The 25,022-nt window shown below is 41.9% G+C and overlaps 1 protein-coding gene across 1 annotated transcript; it reads left to right on the top strand.

The window, feature by feature from the left end:
- Positions 1-1,848: 1,848 nt before the first annotated feature.
- LOC125548768 (LOB domain-containing protein 15) lies at positions 1,849-3,429 on the top strand. The gene is made up of 3 exons (XM_048712313.2): positions 1,849-2,071; positions 2,375-2,681; positions 2,788-3,429. Exons 1-3 carry the CDS (start codon positions 2,058-2,060, stop codon positions 3,217-3,219), a joined length of 753 nt encoding a protein of 250 aa, XP_048568270.1. The 5' UTR covers positions 1,849-2,057; the 3' UTR covers positions 3,220-3,429.
- Positions 3,430-25,022: the final 21,593 nt, after the last annotated feature.

A 25,022-nucleotide genomic window follows, 5' to 3' on the forward strand; every position in this document is an offset into this window, starting at 1 on the left:
GTGACAAGTAGGCCGACTCCTGCCTGCATGTACTACTATTACTCCACTTCGAGAGTGCTTCTATGCTTGCCTATCTACGTATTAAGTTCATAACAAACAGAGTAATGCATGAAGTATGATGACATAATGTAGACTGAATAAAACCAAGCAATATGATTAAAACCCGTCGTTTTACCCCTGGTAGCAACAATACAAATACATGTCATGCTACCCCTTCTGTCATGAGATAGATGAGGACACCACAAGATTGAACCTACTATAAAGCACCTCTCCTAGTAAAGATAAATCAATCTAGTTGGCTAAACCAAATGAATATATCGGAGAGAAATACAAAGGTGTAACAATCATGCATAATAAAGTTCAGAAAAGACTCAGTTACTTTGAATGAATAATCTAATCATAAACACACAATTCATCGGATCCCAACAAACACATCGCAAAACAAGATTACATCGAATCGATCTCCGAAGAGAACATTGTATTGAAGATCAAATGGAGAGAAGAAGCCATCTAGCTAATTACTATGGGTCCCGTATGTCTGTGGTGCAAGAAGGTTGGTGTAGAAGCCCTTCATGATCGATTCCTCCTCCGATAGAGTACCGGAAAAGGCTTCCAAATGGGATCATGAAAGAATAGAAGCTTACAGTGACGGAAAAATTGTTTCGAGTGGCTCTCTGTTAGTTTTGGGATATATGGGAATTTACAGGCTTGGAATTAGGTTAACGTGGGGCCCATAAGTTCAGGTGGCGCGCCCCATGGGGCGTGTCGTTTGAGCTTGTGGCTCTCCCGTACATCTTCTGGCCTCCTCCCGAAGTTTCTAGGATCCCTTCTGGTCCAGAAAAAATCACCATAAATTTCATCGTGTTTGGCTTCGTTTGGTACTATTTTCCCGTGAAACAATAAAATAGGTGAAAACAGAAACTGACATTGGGCACTGAGTTAATATGTTAGTTCACCAAAATGATATAAAATTGCATATAAAATATCTAAAATTAATGGTATAATAGCATGCAACAATCAAAAAAAATTAAATACGTTGTAGATGTATCAACCGCGCCTACCGCCTCGTCCGCCACGCCCATCACCACCACCAGGCCCACCAACGGCCAATCGCTTCTTGAGCTTCTCCTCCTTTGCGGCCTTCGCTTTGACGCGACGAGTTTGCTGCGTCACTGAGCTGATCTTCCGGATGAGCGTGATGCTCGGATCCTCCGACACCTCCACTGGCTCCATCTATGACAGGTTCTCCGATGGTTCCATGCATTGGCGGTGGAAGGAAGGGGAGGGTGGAAGAAAAGCGCGGGAATTGGGCGGAGAGCGGCGGGGAATGGTAGAAGGGACTAGGGGTTTTTGGCGCGAAAACAGTGCGGGATGCTACAAAAGCGCGGGCTCCGCCTTCTTTTTGGGTGGGCCGGGGGGTAGAGATCGACGTTTCGCGTGTCTGGACTTCCGCAAACCCCCCCCCCCCCCCCCCACCCCCCGTTTGTCTTCAGTTCGCGGGAGAAAACATGTCCGAATCACGCCGTGAGCCGATACAGAACCGCGTTGGACGGCGTCCACGGCCCGGACGCATGTGGAAGGTTTGCGAGTCGCCGTTGAAGATGCCCTAACAACTCGGAGTTGCTAGAAAACAAATACACAAGAGAAGTACGAATTGTAATTTGTAACCGAGGTAAAATGGTCAAGTCAAGTGGATCCCCAGGCAGCTTCTTGTTTTCAACAGCATTTCTTTCATTCCCTTGACATGAGCAGAAGCACCAGGGCGCAGGGGCACGAGGGAGAGAGGGAGGGCCGGCCAACTAATCGAGTCAACGTTCCTTGGCTTGGCTTGCCAACATTTCTTCCTCCTCCCTCGCCCATTTACTTACTACCCAATTGTGTGCATGCTTTACGCCCGTCCCCCTCATTAATGCCTTGCCTTTTAAGCACTCTTTCCTTCCTCGCAATTCCAAACTTTACACTTCTCTACTACCTGTCCGTCTCCCTCCCCCTCGCTCTCAATTGTTCCTGTGTCGTTCTCCGTCTCTCCGTCTCCCAAACGAGGAGAGCATGCCTCTATGTCCACGGAGAGGTAAGAGACCCTCAAGAAACCATGCTGCTTCGATGCTTGTACTTGATTTGTATTTAAATAAAAGGCTCCCTTTGTTTGTTTTGATTTCATTATCCTTTCTGGTCAGAAGAATCTAATTTAGATGTGTTTTTTCTATCTATATATGACTTTTGCCTAAAAGGTTTGTCGAGAGATCTATGATAGCAGTGCCTTTTCCTGTTCTTGCGGCCACAATTTTAGCACTTGGGTCTGCATCGCCCGCTTTGAGATCCCCGCTACTTAATTCCATCCAAAATAAACCCTAATCTTCGGGGCTTCCACCAGGGAGAGACTCGACGAGATCGGTAAGAAGATCAAGCGAGAGCCTGACCCCGCCGCCGCCGCTGCCATCGCGGGCGTCGTAGTCGCCGTCTCACCGACCGAGCACCACGTCCCGCGCCGCCTAGGCCTCGTTGGCCCGGGCATCGGCGGGGCCCCGAACATAGCGACCCCGTGCGCCGCGTGCAAGCTCCTCCGCCGGCGCTGCGCGCACGAGTGCCCCTTCGCCCCCTACTTCTCCCCGCACGAGCCCCACAAGTTCGCCGCCGTCCACAAGGTCTTCGGCGCCAGCAACGTCTCCAAGATGCTCCTGGTACCATCAAACTATTTTAATGGTTTCCTTTTTTGGGGTTAATTCCACCGTCCGTGTTTTGTGTTAATTAATGGCGTACGTCGGTGCATGTCACTCGCTGTTTCAGGAGGTGCCGGAAGCGGAGAGAGCCGACGCGGCGAGCAGCCTGGTGTACGAGGCGAACCTGCGGCTGCGCGACCCGGTGTACGGCTGCATGGGCGCGATCTCGATGCTGCAGCAGCAGGTGAACGCGCTGGAGGCCGAGCTGCAGGCCGTCAGGGCCGAGATCTTCAAGCACAGATACCGGCAGGCCGGCGTCGGCGTCGGTGCGGCACACCTCATTGTCGACGACGACGTCAGTGCTGCCGCAGCTGGCGGCTTCAGGGCTCCTGCCACGTCGCTGGTGCACACCGCTGACGTGGTGTCCGTCGCTGAGGCCGGCCAAGAAGTGGCCACAATGCCGTCGACGGCCACGGCCACGGCGTACGCTGCCGGACAGCCGTCGAGCACTGACTACAGCTCCCTCGACACAAGTGAGCATGATGCATACTTTGGTTGACATGCATGGATTTATTTGCTGTTCTGGTGATTGATGGAGATCACAATCGATTAATTAACTCGCCAAATAAACTTTATGTGCAAGTATAACTCTCTCTCTATACACGTATCTTCTCTAGAACTAGATATAGCTGCTGTGGATACCTTGGGTGAGAAAAAGATTGTCCAGTGATCGATGTATCTGCCCTCATAAATTTCTTGTGTGTGTCCACTCATCCAGTGTGATTGCTTGGTTGATTTGTAAAATAAAAAAACCTAGAGTTCACACTTTAACTGACACTAGTTGCTAGGCTTAGAAGTTAGAAATAGAATAATCGACAGTATTTGTTTTCTTTGTCTTTTATGATGAGTGTTTAGCACTGCATCTGCATGCGTGTATATATTTCAACATGGTTATTTTTGTTAAGCAGTACGCTAGTTTTTTTGTTGTGCTAGCTTGCACTCAATAGGGTCCGTCGTTTTCTCCTTAGCTATTTGATTCCATGAATTTCTCAATGATTGATACGAATTTGCGTGTAAGCTAGCATTTTCAGCATGTTCATGAGTCATAACAGATTAACAGTACTACAGCACTACAGATTTTCAGCACCTTCTCCTCTGTACATAGGTCAATTAACATCGAAAGTTTGGGGATCTCACATTATGTGAGTATGTGTCTTCATTTTCCCTCCAACCTTTTGAATCTGGAGCAAATTTTTCTGAATCTATTCTTCTTTAAGCTGAAAAGGGTTTACAATCATACTGGGGCCAAAATCAAGTTTTTTTAACTAATTAGCTCTGAAATGACACATATGAGCTTGACACGGTGTCGATATGGCATGCATTTGTGAATGCATGCATGTCAATTCTGATAGCTAAGTCACATCTTTTTTTTAAAGCTAGTTAAGTCACATCTTTATCATCGTTCACTAGCTAACCGATTTGTTTTGGCAATTCGTTATTTTTGCCCAAGTAGAACTGTACATTGATATGACAAATTGTTGTGGCTCTTTCATCATGTCAATGACTAGGCAGCTAGCTAGCTAATGTACAAACCTGTAGTAGGAAGGGGCTTTCCTTGGCGTGCAGGGTTTGCATTCAGCTCGCCCGTAAGTCGTGACCGTACGTACTACTTCCAGTTGAGCTCCAACCAAAGCCAGTAAAGCAGCTAGGCTACCAGGAACGCCCGGTGGCATTACATTAGAATAGCTACACACCATCACTGGACCGATCGATGGTTTGTTTTATCTCGGACGGATGGCCAGCAGAGGGTGCGCTGTGGAGCTTGGCGTGTGTGCATGGCATGGCATGGCCTGTGTCACTGTGTGTGCATGATGTGATGGGATTTGGTCCACCGTCGTGCTTGCTTGAGATGGCGGCCATCTGCTTGTCTGCACTCAACACCAATGCCGATGCTTGAAAGTCTCCTTCGCTGGCCTCGGAAACCCCAGCACGGAACGGAAGGAACACCAGCCTCTTCCTACTTGCACATATCGATCTGTACTCCCGGTACTGCTACTGGTACAGGCTGCCGTATGCCTGGTGAATAGTTTGACGTGGAGCAAAGGTTGACTACGGCTCCGGTCTTGTTGACTTGCACCTCGAGTGATCTGAGTTCTGGCTGGCCGGCCGGCGGGCCGACGGTGCGCGCGCGCACGTACTATACGTAGCGAGACGCGAATCGGAATGATGTGGTAAATCGTTGTGCTTTGTTTTTGGCGATGCGGAATGATGTGGTACAGCTGGTGGCTGCCATTGACTAGGAGCTGCCGACTGCTTGCGAGCGCAAATCTTGAGAAATGCTGCACGTGCTGCGGTGGAGGCGGCTATACGCGACCTCGGATCGTGCCCACTGTTGCATGTCTGCTCTCCAGTACTCGTACCACCCCTCCTCGCCGTTTCATGTTTCACGTTCGTGCGCCAGAGTACCATGGGCCCTCCTATCTGGCGACCCCTCGTTAGGAGGGGTGGCATATGTAAACGTTTTGATGATATTTATTTGATCAAGGATGGCAGTTTCTTCAAAACAGCATGATCGTATTTTCTGAAATGAATGCCCAAAACTGTCGTCCTCGCAGAAAATGTCACGTTATTATGAAGAAACTATCACCCTCGATACAACTAAAACTGGCACGAAAAACACGTTCGAAATGTCATGTCCTCCCAGTTAGCTTATCTGAATATTTTTTCTCCTACGACATGTGGGGTCCTCACCTTCGAACAGACTTAAGCATCCCTACATGCGAGTATATCTCGTTGAAGTCAACTCATTGAATTTTTCAAAAACCTTTTGCGACAAGTCGAGCTTTGTAGACGGACAAATTTCCATTTGCATCTTTTTTTAATAAATAGGCCCATTTACATTCTATTGATCTTGCATGCTTTGAAGGATCAACCAAGTTTCAAACTTGATTCTCGTACATGGATTATATTTCATATTTCATGGCACTGAGCCATTTCCTGTAGTCAGGGCCTACCATGTTGCTTCTTTTTAATTCACAGGTTCATCATTTTCTAGTAGAAATATTTCATTTTCACACAAGAAAATTTCATCTTCATACCAAAGAGGTTGAGAACGATTTCTTCGTGTCCTACGTGGTTCAGCCACAGTCTTGACCGAAATTTCTACAACACATGTAGTTGCTTCCAGTTCAGTCACAGGAGTGACCTCCAGAATAACTTTTGGCAGTACGGTCCTTTGATTTGACGTCAAAGATTCTACAGTCTCGTCAAGTTGTATTGTCCCCCCACTCACTCTTTCATGAGAAATTCTTCTCAGTACTCTTTTTTTCATGACAAACACTTTGCCTTCAGTTTGGTGGTGCAATTAATACCCCATTGTTTTCTTGGGATAACCTAGAAAGTAGCATTTGTCTGATTTGGGATCGACCTTATTTGCTTTTAAATGTTTTATATATGGAAGACAAATTAGGTTTCTTCCCATTCCATTTATCATATGGCGTCGTTTAAACAAACTTTGATGGAGCTCTATTTAGTGTTAAAGCAACGGGTTCTAAAGTATAACCCTGAAAATGTAGTGACGGTTTCGTTAATGAAATCATAGATCGAATCATGTCCAATAGGGTTCGATTAGGACTCTCATACACACCATTTCTTTGCGGTGTTCCGGTGTGTAAGTTGTTAAACAAGTCCACAATATCTAACATTCCGGCTAACCTCATAAATCAAATATTCTTGCCCGTGATCTGATCGCGGAAATTTAATTTTTATTGTTACTATGATTTCTACTTTGTTATGAAATTCTTTGAACTTTTTAAAGATTCCATACTTATGTCTCCTTAAGTAAATATATCCCCATATCGACTTAAATCATTGGTAAAAGTTACAAAGTAGAGAAATCCACTATGCTCTAGTACATTCATTGGACCACAGAAATCAGTATGTATGATTTTCAATAAGTCACTTGCATGTTCCATATGGCCGGCGAATGGCGTCTTAGTAATTTTTTCCATTAGACAAGACGCTCAATTGCCAAATGATTGAAAATCAAAGACTCCAAAATTCCATGACTATGAAGTTTCTTCTTGCGTATCTTTCAGTTGTGACCAAGATGTCAGTGCCACAAAATGTGGTACTCCCTCTTATCCATATTAGTTGTCACTTATTAAGTACTAAATCTATGACACTTAATATGGATCAGAGGGAGTATTTGTCTTATCAATCATTTTAAGACATTTAGCGTCAGTGTTAAAGATCAAATTAGTACATTCCAGATCCATAATAAACAATGCATTATTAACAGGTGCATAGCCACAAAATATATTCTTTAAAAATATAGGACAACCATTGTTCTCCCATTTGACGAATATCCATGAGAGAGAGAGAGAGGGAGGGAGGGAGGGAGGGAGAGACGTAAGTAGACACCTAATACGGTTTAAACAACTGAAAGCACCATCAGCGGATAGCTATGCTATTTACCTCTTAAAGTTGTAAGTGAAGCATGGTGCAAGGAAATGTAGATATATGTTATATCTTGCCAACAGAATCAGCCGACTCTAATACTTACTTATTATACGGGAAACAACAATTATAAATCATAATGAGCAAAATATGGAACTTGTTATGTATTATGTGTTGGAAATATGTCCTAGAGGCAATAATATTATATTATTATATTTCCATATTCATAATTAAGAGTTTATATTCTATGCTATAACTGCTATGATCCTGGAATATGTGATTTAGTGAAAAAAATCATATGCATGTCTGGAATGATAAACGGTATTAATAAAATTCCAGTCTCGCCTCTAAGACTAGCTCAAGTGCTGTTTGTGATCATGTTTTCCGGATCTTAGGATATCGTTAACTTTTACGATAGTCCTAAAAAACTTTTGAGAATATGATGTTAGAAGAACGATCATATTGAATCAACCCAAACTTGTTTGTTATACTTTGAGATACAATCGTCAGAAGCCAATTGTTATAACATGGAGTGTTAACATGTGATTTAGTTCCTTAGACCATGAGAGTATCGAGTCACTTCTTACCGTACGATGAACTTTGGGTTGCTTAAACGCCATATGTAACACGACGATCATAACGACAACTTACAGGTTCATCCGAAAGTGTGACAAGGGACTAGATAGCTCAAGAGTGGCATTTGCTCCTCTGACGAATGGAGAGATATTCTTATGGCCTCTCGGTGTGATGACATCCATCATCGTCTAGACAGACATAGGTAACAATGTCACGGGGATGCCGGAACATGTCAACGAGAAAGAAGAACAAAACCAGCAACGAGGAGACCGGTATAGTGAACATGTGTATGACTCAAGAGGATACCGATATATCTCACCTCGGGTTTTCTAAAGTATCGCGAAGCAATGGGAATAGCACATGATAACCAAAAGTTCACTCGAATGTCATTCGTGTACTAATAGGGATTGATATGGACGTGCACGGCTCCGCTATCGGTCATTGAACGAAAGGGGTTATGTTCATGTCTATGACTTACCGAACCTACAGGGTTACAAGCTTAAGGTAATCATGATTTTATGAGTGTATGTAGGACGGTATTAATGCGAATATATATGTCATATAGTTTCACTAACATTCAAAATAGTTTTGAGAGGAACCAGAAGCGTTTCGGGGTCACTAGAAGGGTTTCGGAGTTTATCCGGTAATACCAGGTATATCCGATAAATAATATATAGGTGAGAAATGTTTTCAATGATGTTAAATTAATAATAAAAAAGACTCTAATACTAGTTATGAGGCTTTATATTTAATTTAATATTAGTGGGCCTTAAAAGGCTAAGTGGTGGAAAGCATATAGGGCCACAAGGGCCCAATATAGGTGGCACCCCTCTCCCCATGGAAAGGAGAGAGGGGAGGCCGAATTGGAGGGGAATCCCCCTCCCCTTGCCGGCCAAGCCCACCCCCCCCCCCCGCCCCGCTCGTGGCACCCTCTCCTCCTCCTCCAACCTATATATATACTAGAGGTTTTGGGCACTTTTGGACGCACAAGTTTTCGAGCCTCCTCTAGTTCTAGTTCTTGTTGGTCCCAGTTGATCAATTAGAGCTAGACCTTGATCCTCGAATCCTCATAATTAGAAGCCCACTGTGGTTCTCATCCCCTCCTCTAGTTATCCGTCAATGATTAGCTCTAGACAACGAATCGCTGCCAGATCGTGAAGACCGTACGCTTGCAACTCGTAGAGAGGCCGTTCTTTTGGTCTTCGGTTCAAGGGACTGTTCATGGGTGATTTGCGAGATCGTTCATCTACGGTTCAAGGGACTCCAAGTATGCTCTACACCGACTTGTCTGCTTCCGTTGCAATCAAAGTCAGTAATGATCAAATCCAAACTGTTAATGCATATGCATATTGTTCCTGAGGGATTGTAGGGCGATTTTTTTGTTTTCTACTACATTTTCCAATAGTGGCATCATGAGTGGTTCTATGAGTATGTGCTAGTTTCGATCTAGATCACATGTGGATGTGATGGTTTAATGTTCTTGCTATGCTTCCCTTGAGTGTTGATTTGGTTCAGTTCATTGACGGCATGATGAAGTTTTCTACAAACTTCTGATGATCAATCGACTTTGGTTGTCGACGATCTACTAACAGTTCTTTGGGCTTCATCATAGTCAAGCATAGTGAATTTTCACAAACACGAGAGAGCGATGAAGATGTTCGATCTTCTAGGGGGTCCTGTGTATTGACAAAGTTTAGTGTGGGGTAGAGATTTTTAAGTAAGTCTCTTCCTCGCACACCCCGAACGTTAATCTAGCAACAAGTATTATTGCCTTAACGATGGACGCAGGTAGCTAGAGTTATCCAGAAACCCTAGTAGCCATGTAATTAAGATTTGCCAAACCGATTAGAGGACGTCTAACTTTGTTTTGAAGGATGCATGTGATATGGTATAGCCATCATCATGATAAAAGTTTATGTATGAGATGGGTATATGTTGTAACGTTAAGTGATCTGCGTGTCACGGTATGACATGATGGTTGGAGCCACGAGATTGTCACTTTAATGTAATAGAATAGATGTAGAAATAGCCTATAGGTTACAGGTGACGGTGACAAGCTTGCACGGAGGACCCCAGCACAAGGAGGTTGTACGAGGCGCAGGGAGGAGTAGCTGAAATTTTTTCATGCCATAGCAACGTTTTTGAAACGGTCGCCATGGCAACGATTTCTGAAATTGTTGTCACGGTTGTGCTTTCGAAACAGCTGCCACAACAATGATTTTTCCGGCTGCCACGGCGACGTATCGACTGAAGATTCAAGAAGACTGTGAAAACTTCCCGACGACCAGGGCTATACCATATCATGCTATTATTAATTGCCTGAGATATTTATCCCTTTCTTGTTTGCACCCTTTGATTGCGTACTTAATTATTAGGGTGATCTCTCACAAAAGCATATCAAGTTAAAAGTGCTCTTTCCAGTGTTGCAACCATCTATAACACGTAGATTTCTGGAGTGCGTCATGTCCACATGAGAGTACAAATGGTTCATGAGGTGTAAGACGAGTGTGGTCAGGCTGTGCAAGCAGAAACACTTGGTTGTCTTGAAGTTCTGGCAGAATCGTTCTGATCTTGGAGCATGAAGCATTGAAAGATGAACAATAGTCATATGGAGATATGATAGGCAAAAATTTGTGTACCGGTTGAAGTTCATGTCATCAGTGATGTCCACATCAATGGCTCTGAATAAGATCAAGGTCTTGAATCATTCACTTACAATTATGAGAGATATTGATTTGAGTGGGAGTGCACTTATGAATTAATTTAGTTTAATCACTAGTGCAAATTAATCATGGACAATGTGTGTGTAGTTTGCATTATAGATGTAGAATAATGGATCACGGTTCTACCTTTTCTCTTGAAATCGATTAACTGTTTAATCTCATTAAATCTTTACTATTGTTAATATCCTGATCATCCTCTAAAGTGCCAAGAAGGATTTTGTCCTACTGCATGCTTACAATACTTTATTTTCGATGCTATGGATGACGAGACTTACGTCCTTTGATCTAAAAGCCTAGAGTTACATTACGGTATGCTTGTTTCCAAGGAACCCAGACTTAAAAATGTTTGGGATAGTTAATATTCTTGGAACTGAAAACTGTTTTTAGAAACAAACAAAGGCTAAAAGATATGTGATATCTAAAGAAGTGTTTTGTTCGCAAGTTATAGTGAAGCATTCAACTATGTTTAAGACTGAAATGCATATGATTGAGAAGAACGCCGGTCATGAGTTGTTGGTAAAAACTTAAAGAGAAAGAACAAAACTGATGGATGTAATTAGAATTATATGCCGAGGGAAGTTCAGGGCTCACACCACTCTTAAAGTTGGATGTTTCTTCTGTGAGTGGGAGAAATATGAAAGGAAAACTATAAGAAGTAAAAGGCAGAAAGAAAGAAGACTCGAATGTCCAGCTTAGGAATGAATGCCATACAAGTTATAAGATGTAGAGAAGTTTGGTCAAGTAAGTGTAATTCTTGAGAATTATTATTAAATTGTTGATCACTAGTTCTTCGAGATTGTGGTTACAAGTTGATCACAAAGGATATCGACTCGATTACATGTTGATGTGAATCATTGCAATAAACTACAATGGACTAAATGGCCAACAATTAATGAGGTTAAAACATTTGATGGAAACTTTGTAAAAGTTACAGTATTTCCATCAGTGTATTTCCTCTATATTTATTATCATAATTCATTTTTAGAGTTTTGTACACTCTAGCCCATTGCATAGAAGTTGCAAGGAGGTTTTTCATGAGAGAACAATAGTTGTTCGATGTTCTGAACAAAAGGCCATACTCCTATTGTGAATAAGGTGTAAGTTATGAATATTGATGATAAAATTAATCATCCATAACACTGGCACTAAATGTCACAAGACTAAAAGAATACCATATCTGTGTGGCACTGCATTTAGTCACATTGGAGAAACAAACATGAAGCAATTTTGTAGTAATGGATTTGAATTCATCTAATTATGATTCATCTCACACTTGCAAGTTTTCTCCAATTAGTGAAGTAAACTAAAATACCGTTCACAAGCCAAAAAGAACGAGCAACAAAATAATTGGAGATATGCATATTGATGTGTATAGTCCAATAAGTGTTGTTGCAAGAAGTGGATTTATCTATATATATTTTCAAGGATGACTCAGTAGATATTTATATTTACTTATTGAGACATAAATTTGGATCCTTTGAAATGTTTTCAGAAGGTTTTCAGAATGAAGTAGAACTTATTCTAACAAGAAAATTTTGCTCTTTTCAATTAGATTGCGGAAAGTAATATGTGAGTTACAAATTTAGCAAATGTATGATGAGCCATGAAAAAAAATTATAGTTGCACCTCCGAGAGCAGTGCTAAGAGTTGAATTGTTTTGAGTAGATGTAATCAAAGTATGTATGACATAGTGAGATCAAAGATGACATTAACCAATTTGCTAATATATAGAGACTGCGACCTTTACACTAAAAAAATAGCGCCATCAAATCTGTTGAAATGGCATCATATAAGATAAGTGCTACTTTATAGGTAACCCCAAATGGTTGGCTATTCCTCTATCACTACGCAGAGGCAAAATGTTTTGCCATAGAATAAAAAAATGAAGAAAATGTTTTCTGCAGAAAGAGTGAGTGGGAGGATAGTGCAAGTCAACGAAATTGCCGAATCTTCATGATCAGGTCAAAGAAAATAAAAGCTAGAAGTAGTTCTAAAATTTCTCACTACGACTAATACAGAAGCCTCTACATTATATATAGAGACTTCAGTCAAACATGCAGCTGAACTATATAGGTTGGGAAAATTCGTGCAGACCTTCAGGATGTGCGGATGAAATATTATTGAACAAACAATGAACGTGCAATACACAGAGAAGCGTTTGATGGGCCCTGACTCCCAAAATTGGCTATATGCCAAAGTAATCCAAGATAGTATCCATTTACATAATTCAAGTTTAGAACTTGATAAACCCTCCAGAAGACTTAGAGTCTAAATTATAGTAATGCATCTATACACTAACAAAGATCAAAATGTTTTATTATGCTTGACTTGTCACAAATAGTTTACGATAAGATCAATAATGAGATTGTCTCATCATAGCAATACTTAAAGTCAGTTCGCTTTAAAATAGCAATTGCTACATATTTCTATTATGGATGTCAAAATGATTTCCATGAGATGGAAATAGAACCAAGGTTGTATATGTGATATAGTCTGTAATTTTGTCGATCTAGAGGATGTTAGTAACTGGGCAAACTTCAAGAGATCCTATAATGGACTGAAGCAAGCATAATGGAGTTGGAATCTTTGTTCTGATAAAATGGACAAATAATTTAATTTCATGGAGGAAAGAAAATATGCTTGTATTTACAGGAAAGTAAGTGGGAGCATGATAATATTTCTAAACATTGTGTGTTGATGACACATTGTTGATTGGAAATTATATAAATTTCTTGACACGAATTAAAATTTCATTGAACCTAGTTTTCAAGTAAAGTACTTAAGCAATACCATCCTTGGTATTAGGCATTATGATCTATGGAGATAGTAGTGTCTAATCACGCTTAGGCAAAAAATATATTCACAATATACTAAAATAGTTTAGTATGAAAAATACGAAGAAGAGTTTCTTGTCGAAGTCACACGGAAGAAGTTTTAAGAAAGAATCGGTATACTGAATACTGATGAGTGAAATACAATCACACTTGTATTAAATATATTCCATGGTATGTAACCAACCAGATATGTCCAATACTCCAAGTAAGTTGTGAGTAAAGTTACCAGAACGGTCAAATTGTTGACCATAGGACAACAGTGAAATGTTGTTAAGTACTGACAACATATTTATCACATATGGAGAAGATATGAAGATTGTTGTAAGGAGTTACATCAATATAGGCTCATTCTAAGTAGTACATCGATAAAATCTTCATCGGTGCTCCAAGCGATTTTCGATTAAAATGTATGGTGGCACAGTAAGTTGGAATTAGTCCAAGAAAGTTCATGTTGTAAATTCCATAACAGAAGGCTCGGTATATTGTCTCTTTAGAAGCAACAATACAGGGTGATGAGTTAAAAGTTCATTTATGAACTTGGTATGGTTTCTAGATGATTCTGCCAATGGAACATTGTTCTTCAGAGTGATTCCATAATTCAGTCTAAGGAATCAAATGTCCTACTAGTGATTCAATATATACAAAGCCATTTTCACACAAATTAAGAATTCTTGTGAAAGCATGATAGACGCATAGGAATGCAAATATACATGCAAATCTGAAGTTGTCAAAATCTGATAGGACGAAGGCTCTACCACAAGCAAGAGATGTACAACACTGGTTAGCCATGGGTGTTAATAAAAATATGTAACTCAATTATTGACTCTAGTGCAAGTGGGAGACTGTTGGAAATATGCCCTAGAGGCAATAATATTGTATTGTTATATTACCTTATTCATAATTAAGAGTTTATATTCTATGCTATAACTGCTATGATCCTGCATTATACGATTAAGAGGAAAACTCATATGCACGTGTGGAATGATAAACGGTATAATAAGATTCCTAGTCTCGCCTCTATGACTAGCTCAAGTCTTGTTTGTGATAATGTTTTCCGGATCTTAGGATGTCGCTAAGTGTAACGATAGTCCTAAAAAAACTTTGAGAATATGACGTTAGAAGAACGATCGTATTGAATTGACCCAAACTCGTTTGTTATACTTTAAGATACAATCGTCAGAAGTCAATTGTTATAACACAGAGTGTTAATGTGTGATTTAGTTTTTTGTACCATGAGAGTATCATAGTCACTTCTTACCGTACGATGAACTTTGGGGTTGCTTAAATGTCATCTGTAACACGGTGATCACAACGACAACTTAGCCGTTCAACCGAAAGTTTGACAAGGGACTATATAGCTCAAGAGTGGGATTTCCTCCTTCGGCAATGAAGAGATATTCCTAGGACCCTCTCTGTGTGAAGGCATCCATCATCGTCTTGCCAGACACAAGTGACTATGTCACGGGGATGATGGAACATGTCAACGAGGAAGAAGAACAAAACCGGCAACAAGGAGACCGGTCTAGTGAGCATGTGTATGACTCAAGAGGATACTGATACATCTCACCTCGGGTTTTTTAAGAGCGAAGCAAAGGGAATATCACATGAGAACCAAATCACTCAAATTTCATTCGTGTACTCATAGGGATTGATATGGATGTGCACGGCTCCGCTATTGGCCACTGAAGAGAAAGGGGTTTTGTTCATGTCTATGTTTTACCGAACCTATACAGTCATAAGCTTAAGGTAATCAAGTGAGTGTTAAGAGGATGAGAATAATGAGAATATATTTGTGAATTAGTTTCACTTATATTCAAAATAGTTTCAAGAGGAAATGGAAGCGTTTCGGGGTCATCAGAAGGGTTACGGAGTTTATCGGGCAAAACTGGGTATTTCTAATAAATAATATATAGGTGGGAATGTTTACGGTGATACTAAATAAGTAATAAAAGGCTCTGATAATATTTAGGAGGCTTTAATATTTAATTTAATATCAACAGACCTTAAAAGGCTAAGTGGTGGAAAGCATATTGGGCCACATGTAACATCCCAAATTTTCAATTTGGAATGTTATACACTAGATCATCATTGCATATCATATTTATTGCATTTTGGTTGATCTTAGAAATTTCACGCAACTCAAAGACCCTCAGAGAGAGTTGGGGATTTCGTTATTTTCATATTTGAGTTGTCTCAAATTTTGAAAATAGGATCTTTTGGTTTTATTTATTTTATCTTCAATTATTTCTATTACAAAAATATGAGAGAGGGAATAAAATGACTTTTCCAAAATAAAGAAATATTGAGGATTTAATAAAAAAATCAAATAAGATTTATTTTGGTTTTATTTGTTATTTTATTTAAATTTAGGAAAAATGCGCGTTTTTCAAAATTGCATTTAGGCCCCAAATAAATGTTCATCCGGTGCGGCATGATTTTAGAAGCTGGGAAAAATTATTTCGGAATTTTTGGAGTCAGTTTAGTATTCCTTTTTTTCTGAGCGTAACTATTTAAAAAAACACAACCGACCTAACGGGCCGTGTCCGACCCGGACACTAGGCCCGGCCGGCTTTATAAGCCGGAGAGCCCAGCCCGGGACCTCCCAAACCCTAGCGCCCCAGCCCCGCCGCCCTAGCGCCGCCGTCGCCGCCTAGCGCCGCCGTCGCCGCCTAGCGCCGCCGCTGCCGTGCTGCGCTGCCGCGCCGCCGCGCGCCGCCGCCGCCGGAGCACCGCCGTCGCCCGCCAGATCCGTCGCCGGAGGTAGACCTCGCCGCCGCCGGTTTTTCCCAAAAACCGTTCGGTTTTTCTGACGGTTTTGTTCATTTTTTTATTTTGTTTTTTTTAAATAGATCGATTTTCCCAGTTTATTTAAATAGCGAGCGTTCGTCTGTTCGTTTGTTCTAGCGAACGTTCGTTGTTTTTCTTTTTCTCGGATTAAATCCGTGATTTTTCTGACCGTGATTTCTGATCCGATTTTCATTTTAGTCTAACTTTTCGCTCGTTTATCGAAATCAGGCGATTCAAGCGCCTGGAGTTTCGTCTCAAAACCCTCTTTCCGTTTAACCAACTTAAACAAGTTTTTGCCACTGTAAAAATTGCCTTAGATCCATAATAGTAAACGAAGCCTGTTTCTTTTGCCGTTTGTCTTCCGTTGCTTCGTTCGATTTGATTCTTTTTGCCAACCGGAGTTCTTAAGTTGAACTTTCTGGTTAGATCTCTTATTTGAGTTTTACCTGTGCATTAGTTGAGTACTTATTGTATGCTTGTTTATTTGCGATAGAGTACCCGGAGTGTGCCGCTTGCTACTTCGAATCGCTAGGTTTCCCGGATCATCAACAAGGCAAGTAACACTTTGATCATGTTTTCCCACTACCCAGTTTTATTGCATTAGATCAATCCTCACACACTGCGTGATTAGGATCTAATTAAATTGTGGGTTTGGGAAGTAGTTGAGGTAGTACCTAATACCTGTTTATTATCAAACCTTTGGGAGTTACTTCTACGTTTGCTTATTATGCCATGCTATGCTAGTAGACGTGGATTGGGTGAGTGTATCCATGACAGATGTGAGATTGTTAATTAATGGTTTATTTAAGATGGCAACTTAAACACACATCTGGGTGGATTGAGGTACCTGGGTATTCCAGGATTGCCTGTTTTCTTTATGGACCGCCACCCAGGCTCAAAGGGATCATGATATTATTCATGCTAGAAACTTCCGTGTGCAGCCACAACCTATTATGGGCTCTAGCATAGTTGATTAAGTTGTGCGAACTCTTATAGTGGTAGACTAGCAGATGTAGGGGAAAGTATGTGTAACGGTCTACCCGATCGTAAGGTGCTAGCGCTTTTGAAAGACTATGTCTCGGTCATCCGTCTTCTCAAACACCTTGCAGTGCGAGAAACCAAACAGAGGCGATCGAGTCTTGTGGGGAAAAGTGCGCAAACCTCTGCAGAGTGTATAAACTAACCATGATTAGCCGTGTCCCCGGTTATGGACATCTTGAGTATCTAGTACCTGGATTATCATGTGAATCTCAACATGTTACTCTAAAATTTAATTTGTTGGGTTTTGTTTAATGATGATGCTTAATTGGGATTGAGAATGCTGTCAACCATTCTCAATGTTTAACAACTACCATGATAGTTAAATAAAATTTATTCCTTGCAGTAGGGAAAAATTGCCTTTACGCAAAATTGTAACCATAGAGCTTTCCACCAGCCAAATATTCATATAGAATAGCTGTTTCATTTCATTACTCTCTATGTGTTACTTTGCCAGCATATTCCATGTGCTGACCCGTTTCAGGCTGCAACGTTAATGTTGCAGACTTTTTAAACGACGATTAAGGAGTTTTTAGGTCGTGGTTCTATACTCAGTGATGCCGTTGGAGTTGATGGACTCACTTATCTTCCAAGCCTTCCGCTGTTATCATTATTAGATGAGCCATATGTATTGTAATGAGTTCTTTTTTGAGACACTCCATGTAATAAGTGTGTGATTGCTACTCTGTTATAAATCCTTCAAGTACTATGTGGTGTCAGCATTACTGATCCAGGGATGACACCTGAGCATAGAGATTGGACCGTTTGAGGTCTGGTCGCTACAAGATGGTATCAGAGCACACGCTGACTGTAGGACACGACCACTAAGCTAAAGACCTAGATCACTACTCACTCTCTTCTCTTTCTGTCTTCTCATCTTTTCTACTCTTTTAGGATGGCGGATGCAAGGAACAAGTTCACTCAACCGGATGAAGATACACCCTTTGGACGTCATTTGAAGAAAGTCACTAGATATCTGAACATAGGAGTACCAAGCTTCACCAGAACCTACAACGCCAATTTACCTGAAGAAGAGCGCTGGATGATTCAAGTTCAAGTTCCAGGAAGGACATTCATGCCAGTCACTGAGCCCATAGAATTTTCTTTTGATGCACCAACTTGGAGTCTAGGAAAGAGCATGGCAGCACACATCGCCATGGGACGTATTGGAGAAGTCTACCGCAATGATCTTAAGGATACTATCTACCAGATTTGTGAGCGCCGAGATGAGCACTGGGAGATGATCAACACCAAGAAGGATAGATCAATTGCAGCTTTTATCCAGGAGTTAAACCAGCACATTCGACGTCAGGAGAACCAAATGTGCGCCGACATGATAGATCTGAAGAAGGCGAGGATAAGAATCAAGGAACTGGAGGAAGAACTCAAGGCTACACGTGAAGATTACGAAGAGGATATAGAAGTACTAGTGGACAAGAATGCCGACCTAACAATGAAGCTAGCAATATTTATGGGAGGCCCTACACCAGTAGAAGAAGACGAAGAACCCGAGGAGATTCGCCCGGAAGACTACATCATCATCGACGACACTGACTCGGATCCAGATGATAGCGATGATGACTATGTTGATGAAGCCGGAGCAGACCACCAAAGAATATTTCTAGTAGACCACCAAATCAGTACTAGTAGTCCACCATGTAAATATAGTAGCCCGAGCACTTTTGCGATAGTTAGATCGATTCTATGCCCTTGTTGATTGATTGAATGAAGTGAATTGTTTGCTTTTGCCTCATGTGCATATGGGTAGTGTTTTCTCTTTAGACCCCTCTATTCTTAAATCTCGTATTTTCTAAAACCTCAGATGCCTCCGAGACGTGACCCCAAATTTACCTTTCCACCGGAGCTCACCCAGTTGATCCAGCAGTAGAACACATTGATGCAGTTGCTAGTCCAGAATCAGAATCAAGGGAACAACAACAACCCACCACCACCACCACCTGTTGATCACTTAGCCCGTTTTCTTAGGCTGAATCCGCCGGTGTTTTCCAGTAGCACCAAGCCGATAGTAGCAGATGATTGGCTCCGCAAAACAACTAGAGAGTTAACCACAGCAGGATGCACGGATGCGGAAAAGGTGAAGTTTGCCGCGCATCAGCTTGAAGGACCAGCAACATCATGGTGGGAGAATTTCACAGCCACTTTCCTTGTTGACACTGTCATGTGGGACCAGTTTCAGCAGGCTTTTCGAACTGCCCATGTTTCAGCAGGAGCTATGGCCATGAAGAAGCGAGAGTTTCGCAACTTGCGCCAAGGAGGACGGACAATTGGCCAGTATGTGGAGGACTTTAGTAAATTAGCACGTTACGCCCCAGATGACGTTGCTACGGATGCAGCTAAGCAGGAGAAGTTTCTGGAAGGGCTGAATGATGACTTGAGCATGCAGTTGATGGTAGCCACCTTCAACAACTACCAGGAGTTGGTAGATCATGCTCTCATGATTGAAGGGAAGCAGCAGCAGATTGAGAATCGCAAGAGGAAGTATGGACAAGGGAAGCATAATTCAGGAGCTCAGCAGAAGCCACGTTTTACCCCTAGATCGGGAGGACATTTTCAGCATACCCATGGAGGAGGTAGCTCACACAATCACAATGGCACCAAGAATGGTAATGGGAATGGAGGAAGCAACGGCCAGAACCGCACCAACCCATCGACCCCAGCCAAGAGAGACCTGAGCCAAGTCACTTGTTTTAAGTGCCAGAAGACCGGACATTATGCCAATGAATGTCCTGAATCACAGAATGGAAATGGCAATGGAAGCTCTGGGAAGAAGCCGAACCCTTTTAATAGGGGACAGGTGAACCACGTTAACATGGAGGAGGTTGAAGAGCAGTCGGATGCAGTAATCGGTAAGTTTTTGGTTAAGTCATTTACTGCACTTGTTCTTTTCGATACCGGTGCATCGCATTCATACATATCAAGGGGATTTGTGGATAAGTATAACCTGCCCACCAAAGTACTTAGAACACCTATGTTAGTAAGCTCACCAGGAGCGGAGTATATGGCTAGCCAAGGATGTTTTCAAGTGCCATTAAGTATAAGTAGGCATGTGTTCCCCTCAGATTTGATAATATTGGAATCACAAGGTTTGGATGTAATTCTGGGTATGGATTGGTTGTCGATGTATGGAGGAAACATCGATTGCGCCAGTAAGTCAATCTTGCTTACCACCCCAGAAGGGAGAAGGATCAAGTATGTATCCCGGCATGTGTCGAAGAGGACTCAAGTAAATTGTTTAACAGAAGTTGTGCAGGAGGAAGTACCAGTAGTGAAGGATTTCCCTGATGTATTTCCAGAAGAATTGCCAAGCATGCCACCGGATAGAGATATTGAGTTTTTGATTGAGCTTTTGCCAGGCACCGGGCCAATATCAAAGAGACCATATAGGATGTCTGCAAAGGATTTGGTGGAAATTAAAAAGCAAATTAAGGAGTTACTGGATAAAGGATACATTCGCCCAAGTTCATCGCCTTGGGGATCACTAGTACTTCTAGTGGAGAAGAAGGATGGATCGTTAAGGATGGTTGTTGATTATCGAGGATTGAATGAAGTAACCATCAAGAACAAGTACCCACTACCAATGATCAATGATCTGTTTGATCAATTGCAAGGAGCTAGGGTATTTTCCAAGATCGACCTGCGATCAGGATACCACCAGTTGAAGATTCGAGAACAGGATATACCTAAGACGGCTTTTACCACCAGGTATGGGCTGTACGAGTATACCATTATGTCATTTGGTCTGACTAACGCACCTGCATATTTTATGAACATGATGAACAAAGTGTTTATGGAGTTCTTGGATAAGTTCATCATAGTGTTCATTGATGATATCCTGGTTTACTCGAAGAATGAAGAGGAGCATAAGGAGCATTTGCGTTTGGTTCTTGGAAAGCTCAGAGAACATCAATTATATGCCAAATTTAGCAAATTTGAGTTTTGGTTGAAAGAAGTTGGATTTCTCGAACACGTTATATCCGGAGAAGGTATAGCAGTAGATCCCACTAAAGTTGATACTGTGACCAAGTGGGAAGCGCCAACCACAGTTGGAGAGATCCGGAGTTTTCTTGGACTCGTAGGATACTACCGGAGGTTTATTGAGAATTTCTCAAAGATTGCGAAGCCTATGACGGAGTTTTTAGAGAAGAATACCAAGTTCATATGGACTGAGGAATGTGAGGCTAGTTTTCAGGAATTGAAGAAACGTTTGGTTACCTCACCAGTGTTGATTTTGCCAGACCAGACCAATGATTATGAGGTGTATTGTGACGCTTCACGTCGAGGACTTGGAGCAGTACTTATGCAGGAAGGAAGAGTTGTTTCATATGCCTCACGACAGCTTAAGCCTCATGAGTTGAATTATGCTACACATGATTTGGAGTTAGCAGCCATAGTGCATGCGTTGAAGACTTGGAGACATTTCCTGATTGGAAACCATTGCGAGGTGTACACGGATCATAAGAGTTTGAAGTATATTTTCACACAGAAGGAGTTGAACCTCAGACAAAGGAGATGGTTGGAGCTCATCAAGGATTATGATATGAAATTGCATTATCACCCCGGAAATGCTAACGTAGTAGCTGACGCATTGAGCCGTAAGAGCCACGTCAACCCCTTAATGACAGGAGATTTACCAAGGGAGTTAGCTGAAAATCTTCGAGAGCTTTGTTTGGAAATAGTTCCGAGAGGCTATGTAGTAGCATTGGAGATTCAGTCTACGTTGATGGATAGGATCAGAGAAGCTCAAAAGACTGACAATGAGATTGCTTCTATTAAGGAGAAAATGAGCAAAGGAAAAGCTAAGGGATTTTGTGAAGATGAGCACGATACCTTATGGTTTGAAGACCGTGTTTATGTGCCTAATAATTCGGAGATCAGGAAGTTAATTTTACAAGAGGCCCATGATTCACCCTATTCGATTCACCCAGGAAATACCAAGATGTATTTGGATTTGAGGGATATTTTCTGGTGGGCCGGAATGAAGAAGGATATTGCGGAATATGTAGCAGTTTGTGATGTATGTCAGAGAGTAAAGGTAGAACATCAGAAGCCAGCCGGATTGCTACAGCCATTGCCCATACCCGAATGGAAGTGGGATAAGTTAGGCATGGATTTTATTACAGGATTTCCCAGAACACGTTCAGGCTGTGACTCGATATGGGTTGTAGTCGATCGCTTGACAAAGGTAGCTCATTTCATTCCAGTGAAGACTACCTATACCAGTGCAAAGTTGGCAAAGATATACATGACTAGAATCGTTTGTCTGCATGGAGTTCCAAGGAGTATAGTATCAAATAGAGGAACCCAGTTTACCTCAAAGTTCTGGAATCAGTTGCATGAAACTTTGGGAACTAGACTGGAGTTTAGCATAGCTTTCCACCCACAGACAGATGGACAGACTGAGAGAGTCAATCAGATTTTGGAGGATATGCTAAGAGCTTGTGCACTAGATTACGGATCTAGTTGGGACGAGAATTTGCCATATGCAGAGTTCTCTTACAACAACATCTATCAATCCAGTTTGAAGATGGCCCCTTTCGAAGCCTTGTACGGAAGGAGGTGCAGGACCCCATTGTCCTGGGATGAAGTTGGAGACCGCCAGTTGTTTGGACCTGATCTGATAAAGGAATCTGAACAGAAAGTGAAATTAATTCACGACGGGCTGAAGGTAGCTCAATCCAGGCAGAAGAGTTATGCAGATTCTAAATGCAAGGAGATAGTTTACGAAGCCGGAGACCGAGTTTATCTTCGAGTATCACCACTTCGAGGAATTAAGCGCCTTGGAGTTAAGGGAAAATTAGCGCCATGTTTTTAGGCCCATACAAAGTTTTGGAGCGTATGGGAGAAGTAGCCTACAAGTTGGAATTGCCCGAAGGATTGTTGGGAGTCCACGACGTGTTCCATGTATCCCAGTTGAAGAAGTGCCATGCGGAGATGGCTGACATACCGCTGAGAGATACGGTACCACTGGAAGCAATTCAGTTGGACAGTGATTTGACCTATGAGGAGAAACCAGTTAAGATTCTAGAGTATGCCAGTCGAGTCACCCGCAGCAAGGTTATCAAGTTTTGCAAGGTTCAGTGGAGCCACCACACGGAGGATGAAGCCACCTGGGAACGAGAGGAAGAATTGCTGAAAGACCACCCTCACCTATTTTCTAGCCAACCCGAATCTCGAGGGCGAGATTCATCTTAAGGGGGGTAGGTTTGTAACATCCCAAATTTTCAATTTGGAATGTTATACACTAGATCATCATTGCATGTCATATTTATTGCATTTTGGTTGATCTTAGAAATTTCACGCAACTCAAGGACCCTCGGAGAGAGTTGGGGATTTCGTTATTTTCATATTTGAGTTGTCTCATATTTTGAAAATAGGATCTTTTTATTTTATTTATTTTATCTTCAATTATTTCTATTACAAAAATATGAGAGAGGGAATAAAATGACTTTCCCAAAATAAAGAAATATTGAGGATTTAATAAAAAAATCAAATAAGATTTATTTTGGTTTTATTTGTTATTTTATTTGAATTTAGGAAAAATGTGTGTTTTTCAAAATTGCATTTAGGCCCCAAATAAGTGTTCATCCTGTGCGGCTTGATTTTAGAAGCCGGGGAAAATTTATTTCGGGATTTTTGGAGTCCGTTTAGTATTCCTTTGTTTTTTTCTGAGCGTAACTATTTAAAAAAACGCAACCAACCTAACGGGCCGTGTCCGACCCGGACACTAGGCCCGTCCGGCTTTATAAGCCGGGGAGCCCTGCCCGGGACCTCCCAAACCCTAGCGCCCCAGCCCCGCCGCTCTAGCGCCGCCGCCGCGCTGCGCCGCCCCGCCGCCCCGCGCCGCCGCCGACCACCGCTGCCGCCGGAGCACCGCCGCCGCCCGCTGGAGCACCGCCGGAGGTAGACCTCGGCGCCGCCGGTTTTTTCGACAGTTTTGTTCGTTTTTTTAGTTTTGGTTTTTTTAAATAGATCGGTTTTTCCGGTTTATTTAAATAGCGAGCGTTCGTCCGTTCGTTCGTTCTAGCGAACGTTTGTCGTTTTTATTTTTCTCGGATTAAATCCGCAATTTTTCTGATCGCAATTTCTGATCTGATTTTCGTTTTAGTCTAACTTTTTGCTCGTTTATCGGAATCAGGCGATTCAAGCGCCTGGAGTTTCGTCTCAAAACCCTCTTTCTGTTTAACCAACTTAAGCAAGTTTTTGCCACAATAAAAATTTCCTTAGATCCAGAATAGTAAATGAAGCCTGTTTCTTTTGTCATTTGTCTTTCGTTGCTTCGTTCGATTTGATTCTTTTTGCCAACCGGAGTTCTTAATTTGAACTTTCTGGTTAGATCTCTTATTTGAGTTTTACCTGTGCATTAGTTGAGTACTTATTGTATGCTTGTTTGTTTGCGATAGAGTACCCGGAGTGCGCCGCTTGCTACTTCGAATCGCTACGTTTCCCGGATCATCAGCAAGGCAAGTAACACTTTGATCATGTTTTCCCACTACCCAGTTTTATTGCATTAGATCAATCCTCACACACCGCATGATTAGGATCTAACTAAATTGTGGGTTTGGGAAGTAGTTGAGGTAGTACCTAATACCTGTTTATTATCAAACCTTTGGGAGTTACTTCTACGTTTGCTTATTATGCCATGCTATGCTAGTAGACGTGGATTGGGTGAGTGTATCCATGATAGATGTGAGATTGTTAATTAATGGTTTATTTAAGGTGGCAACTTAAACACACATCTGGGTGGATTGAGGTACCTGGGTATTCCAGGATTGCCTGTTTTCTTTATGGACCGCCACCCAGGCTCAAAGAGATCATGATATTATTCATGCTAGAAACTTCCGTGTGCAGCCACAAGCTATTATGGGCTCTAGCATAGTTGATTAAGTTGTGCGAACTCTTACAGTGGTAGACTAGCAGATGTAGGG

The sequence above is a fragment of the Triticum urartu genome, chromosome 3A (assembly GCF_056163025.1).
Source record: "Triticum urartu cultivar PI428250 chromosome 3A, HENAU_Tu73, whole genome shotgun sequence".
NCBI classification, from domain to species: Eukaryota; Viridiplantae; Streptophyta; class Magnoliopsida; order Poales; family Poaceae; genus Triticum; species Triticum urartu.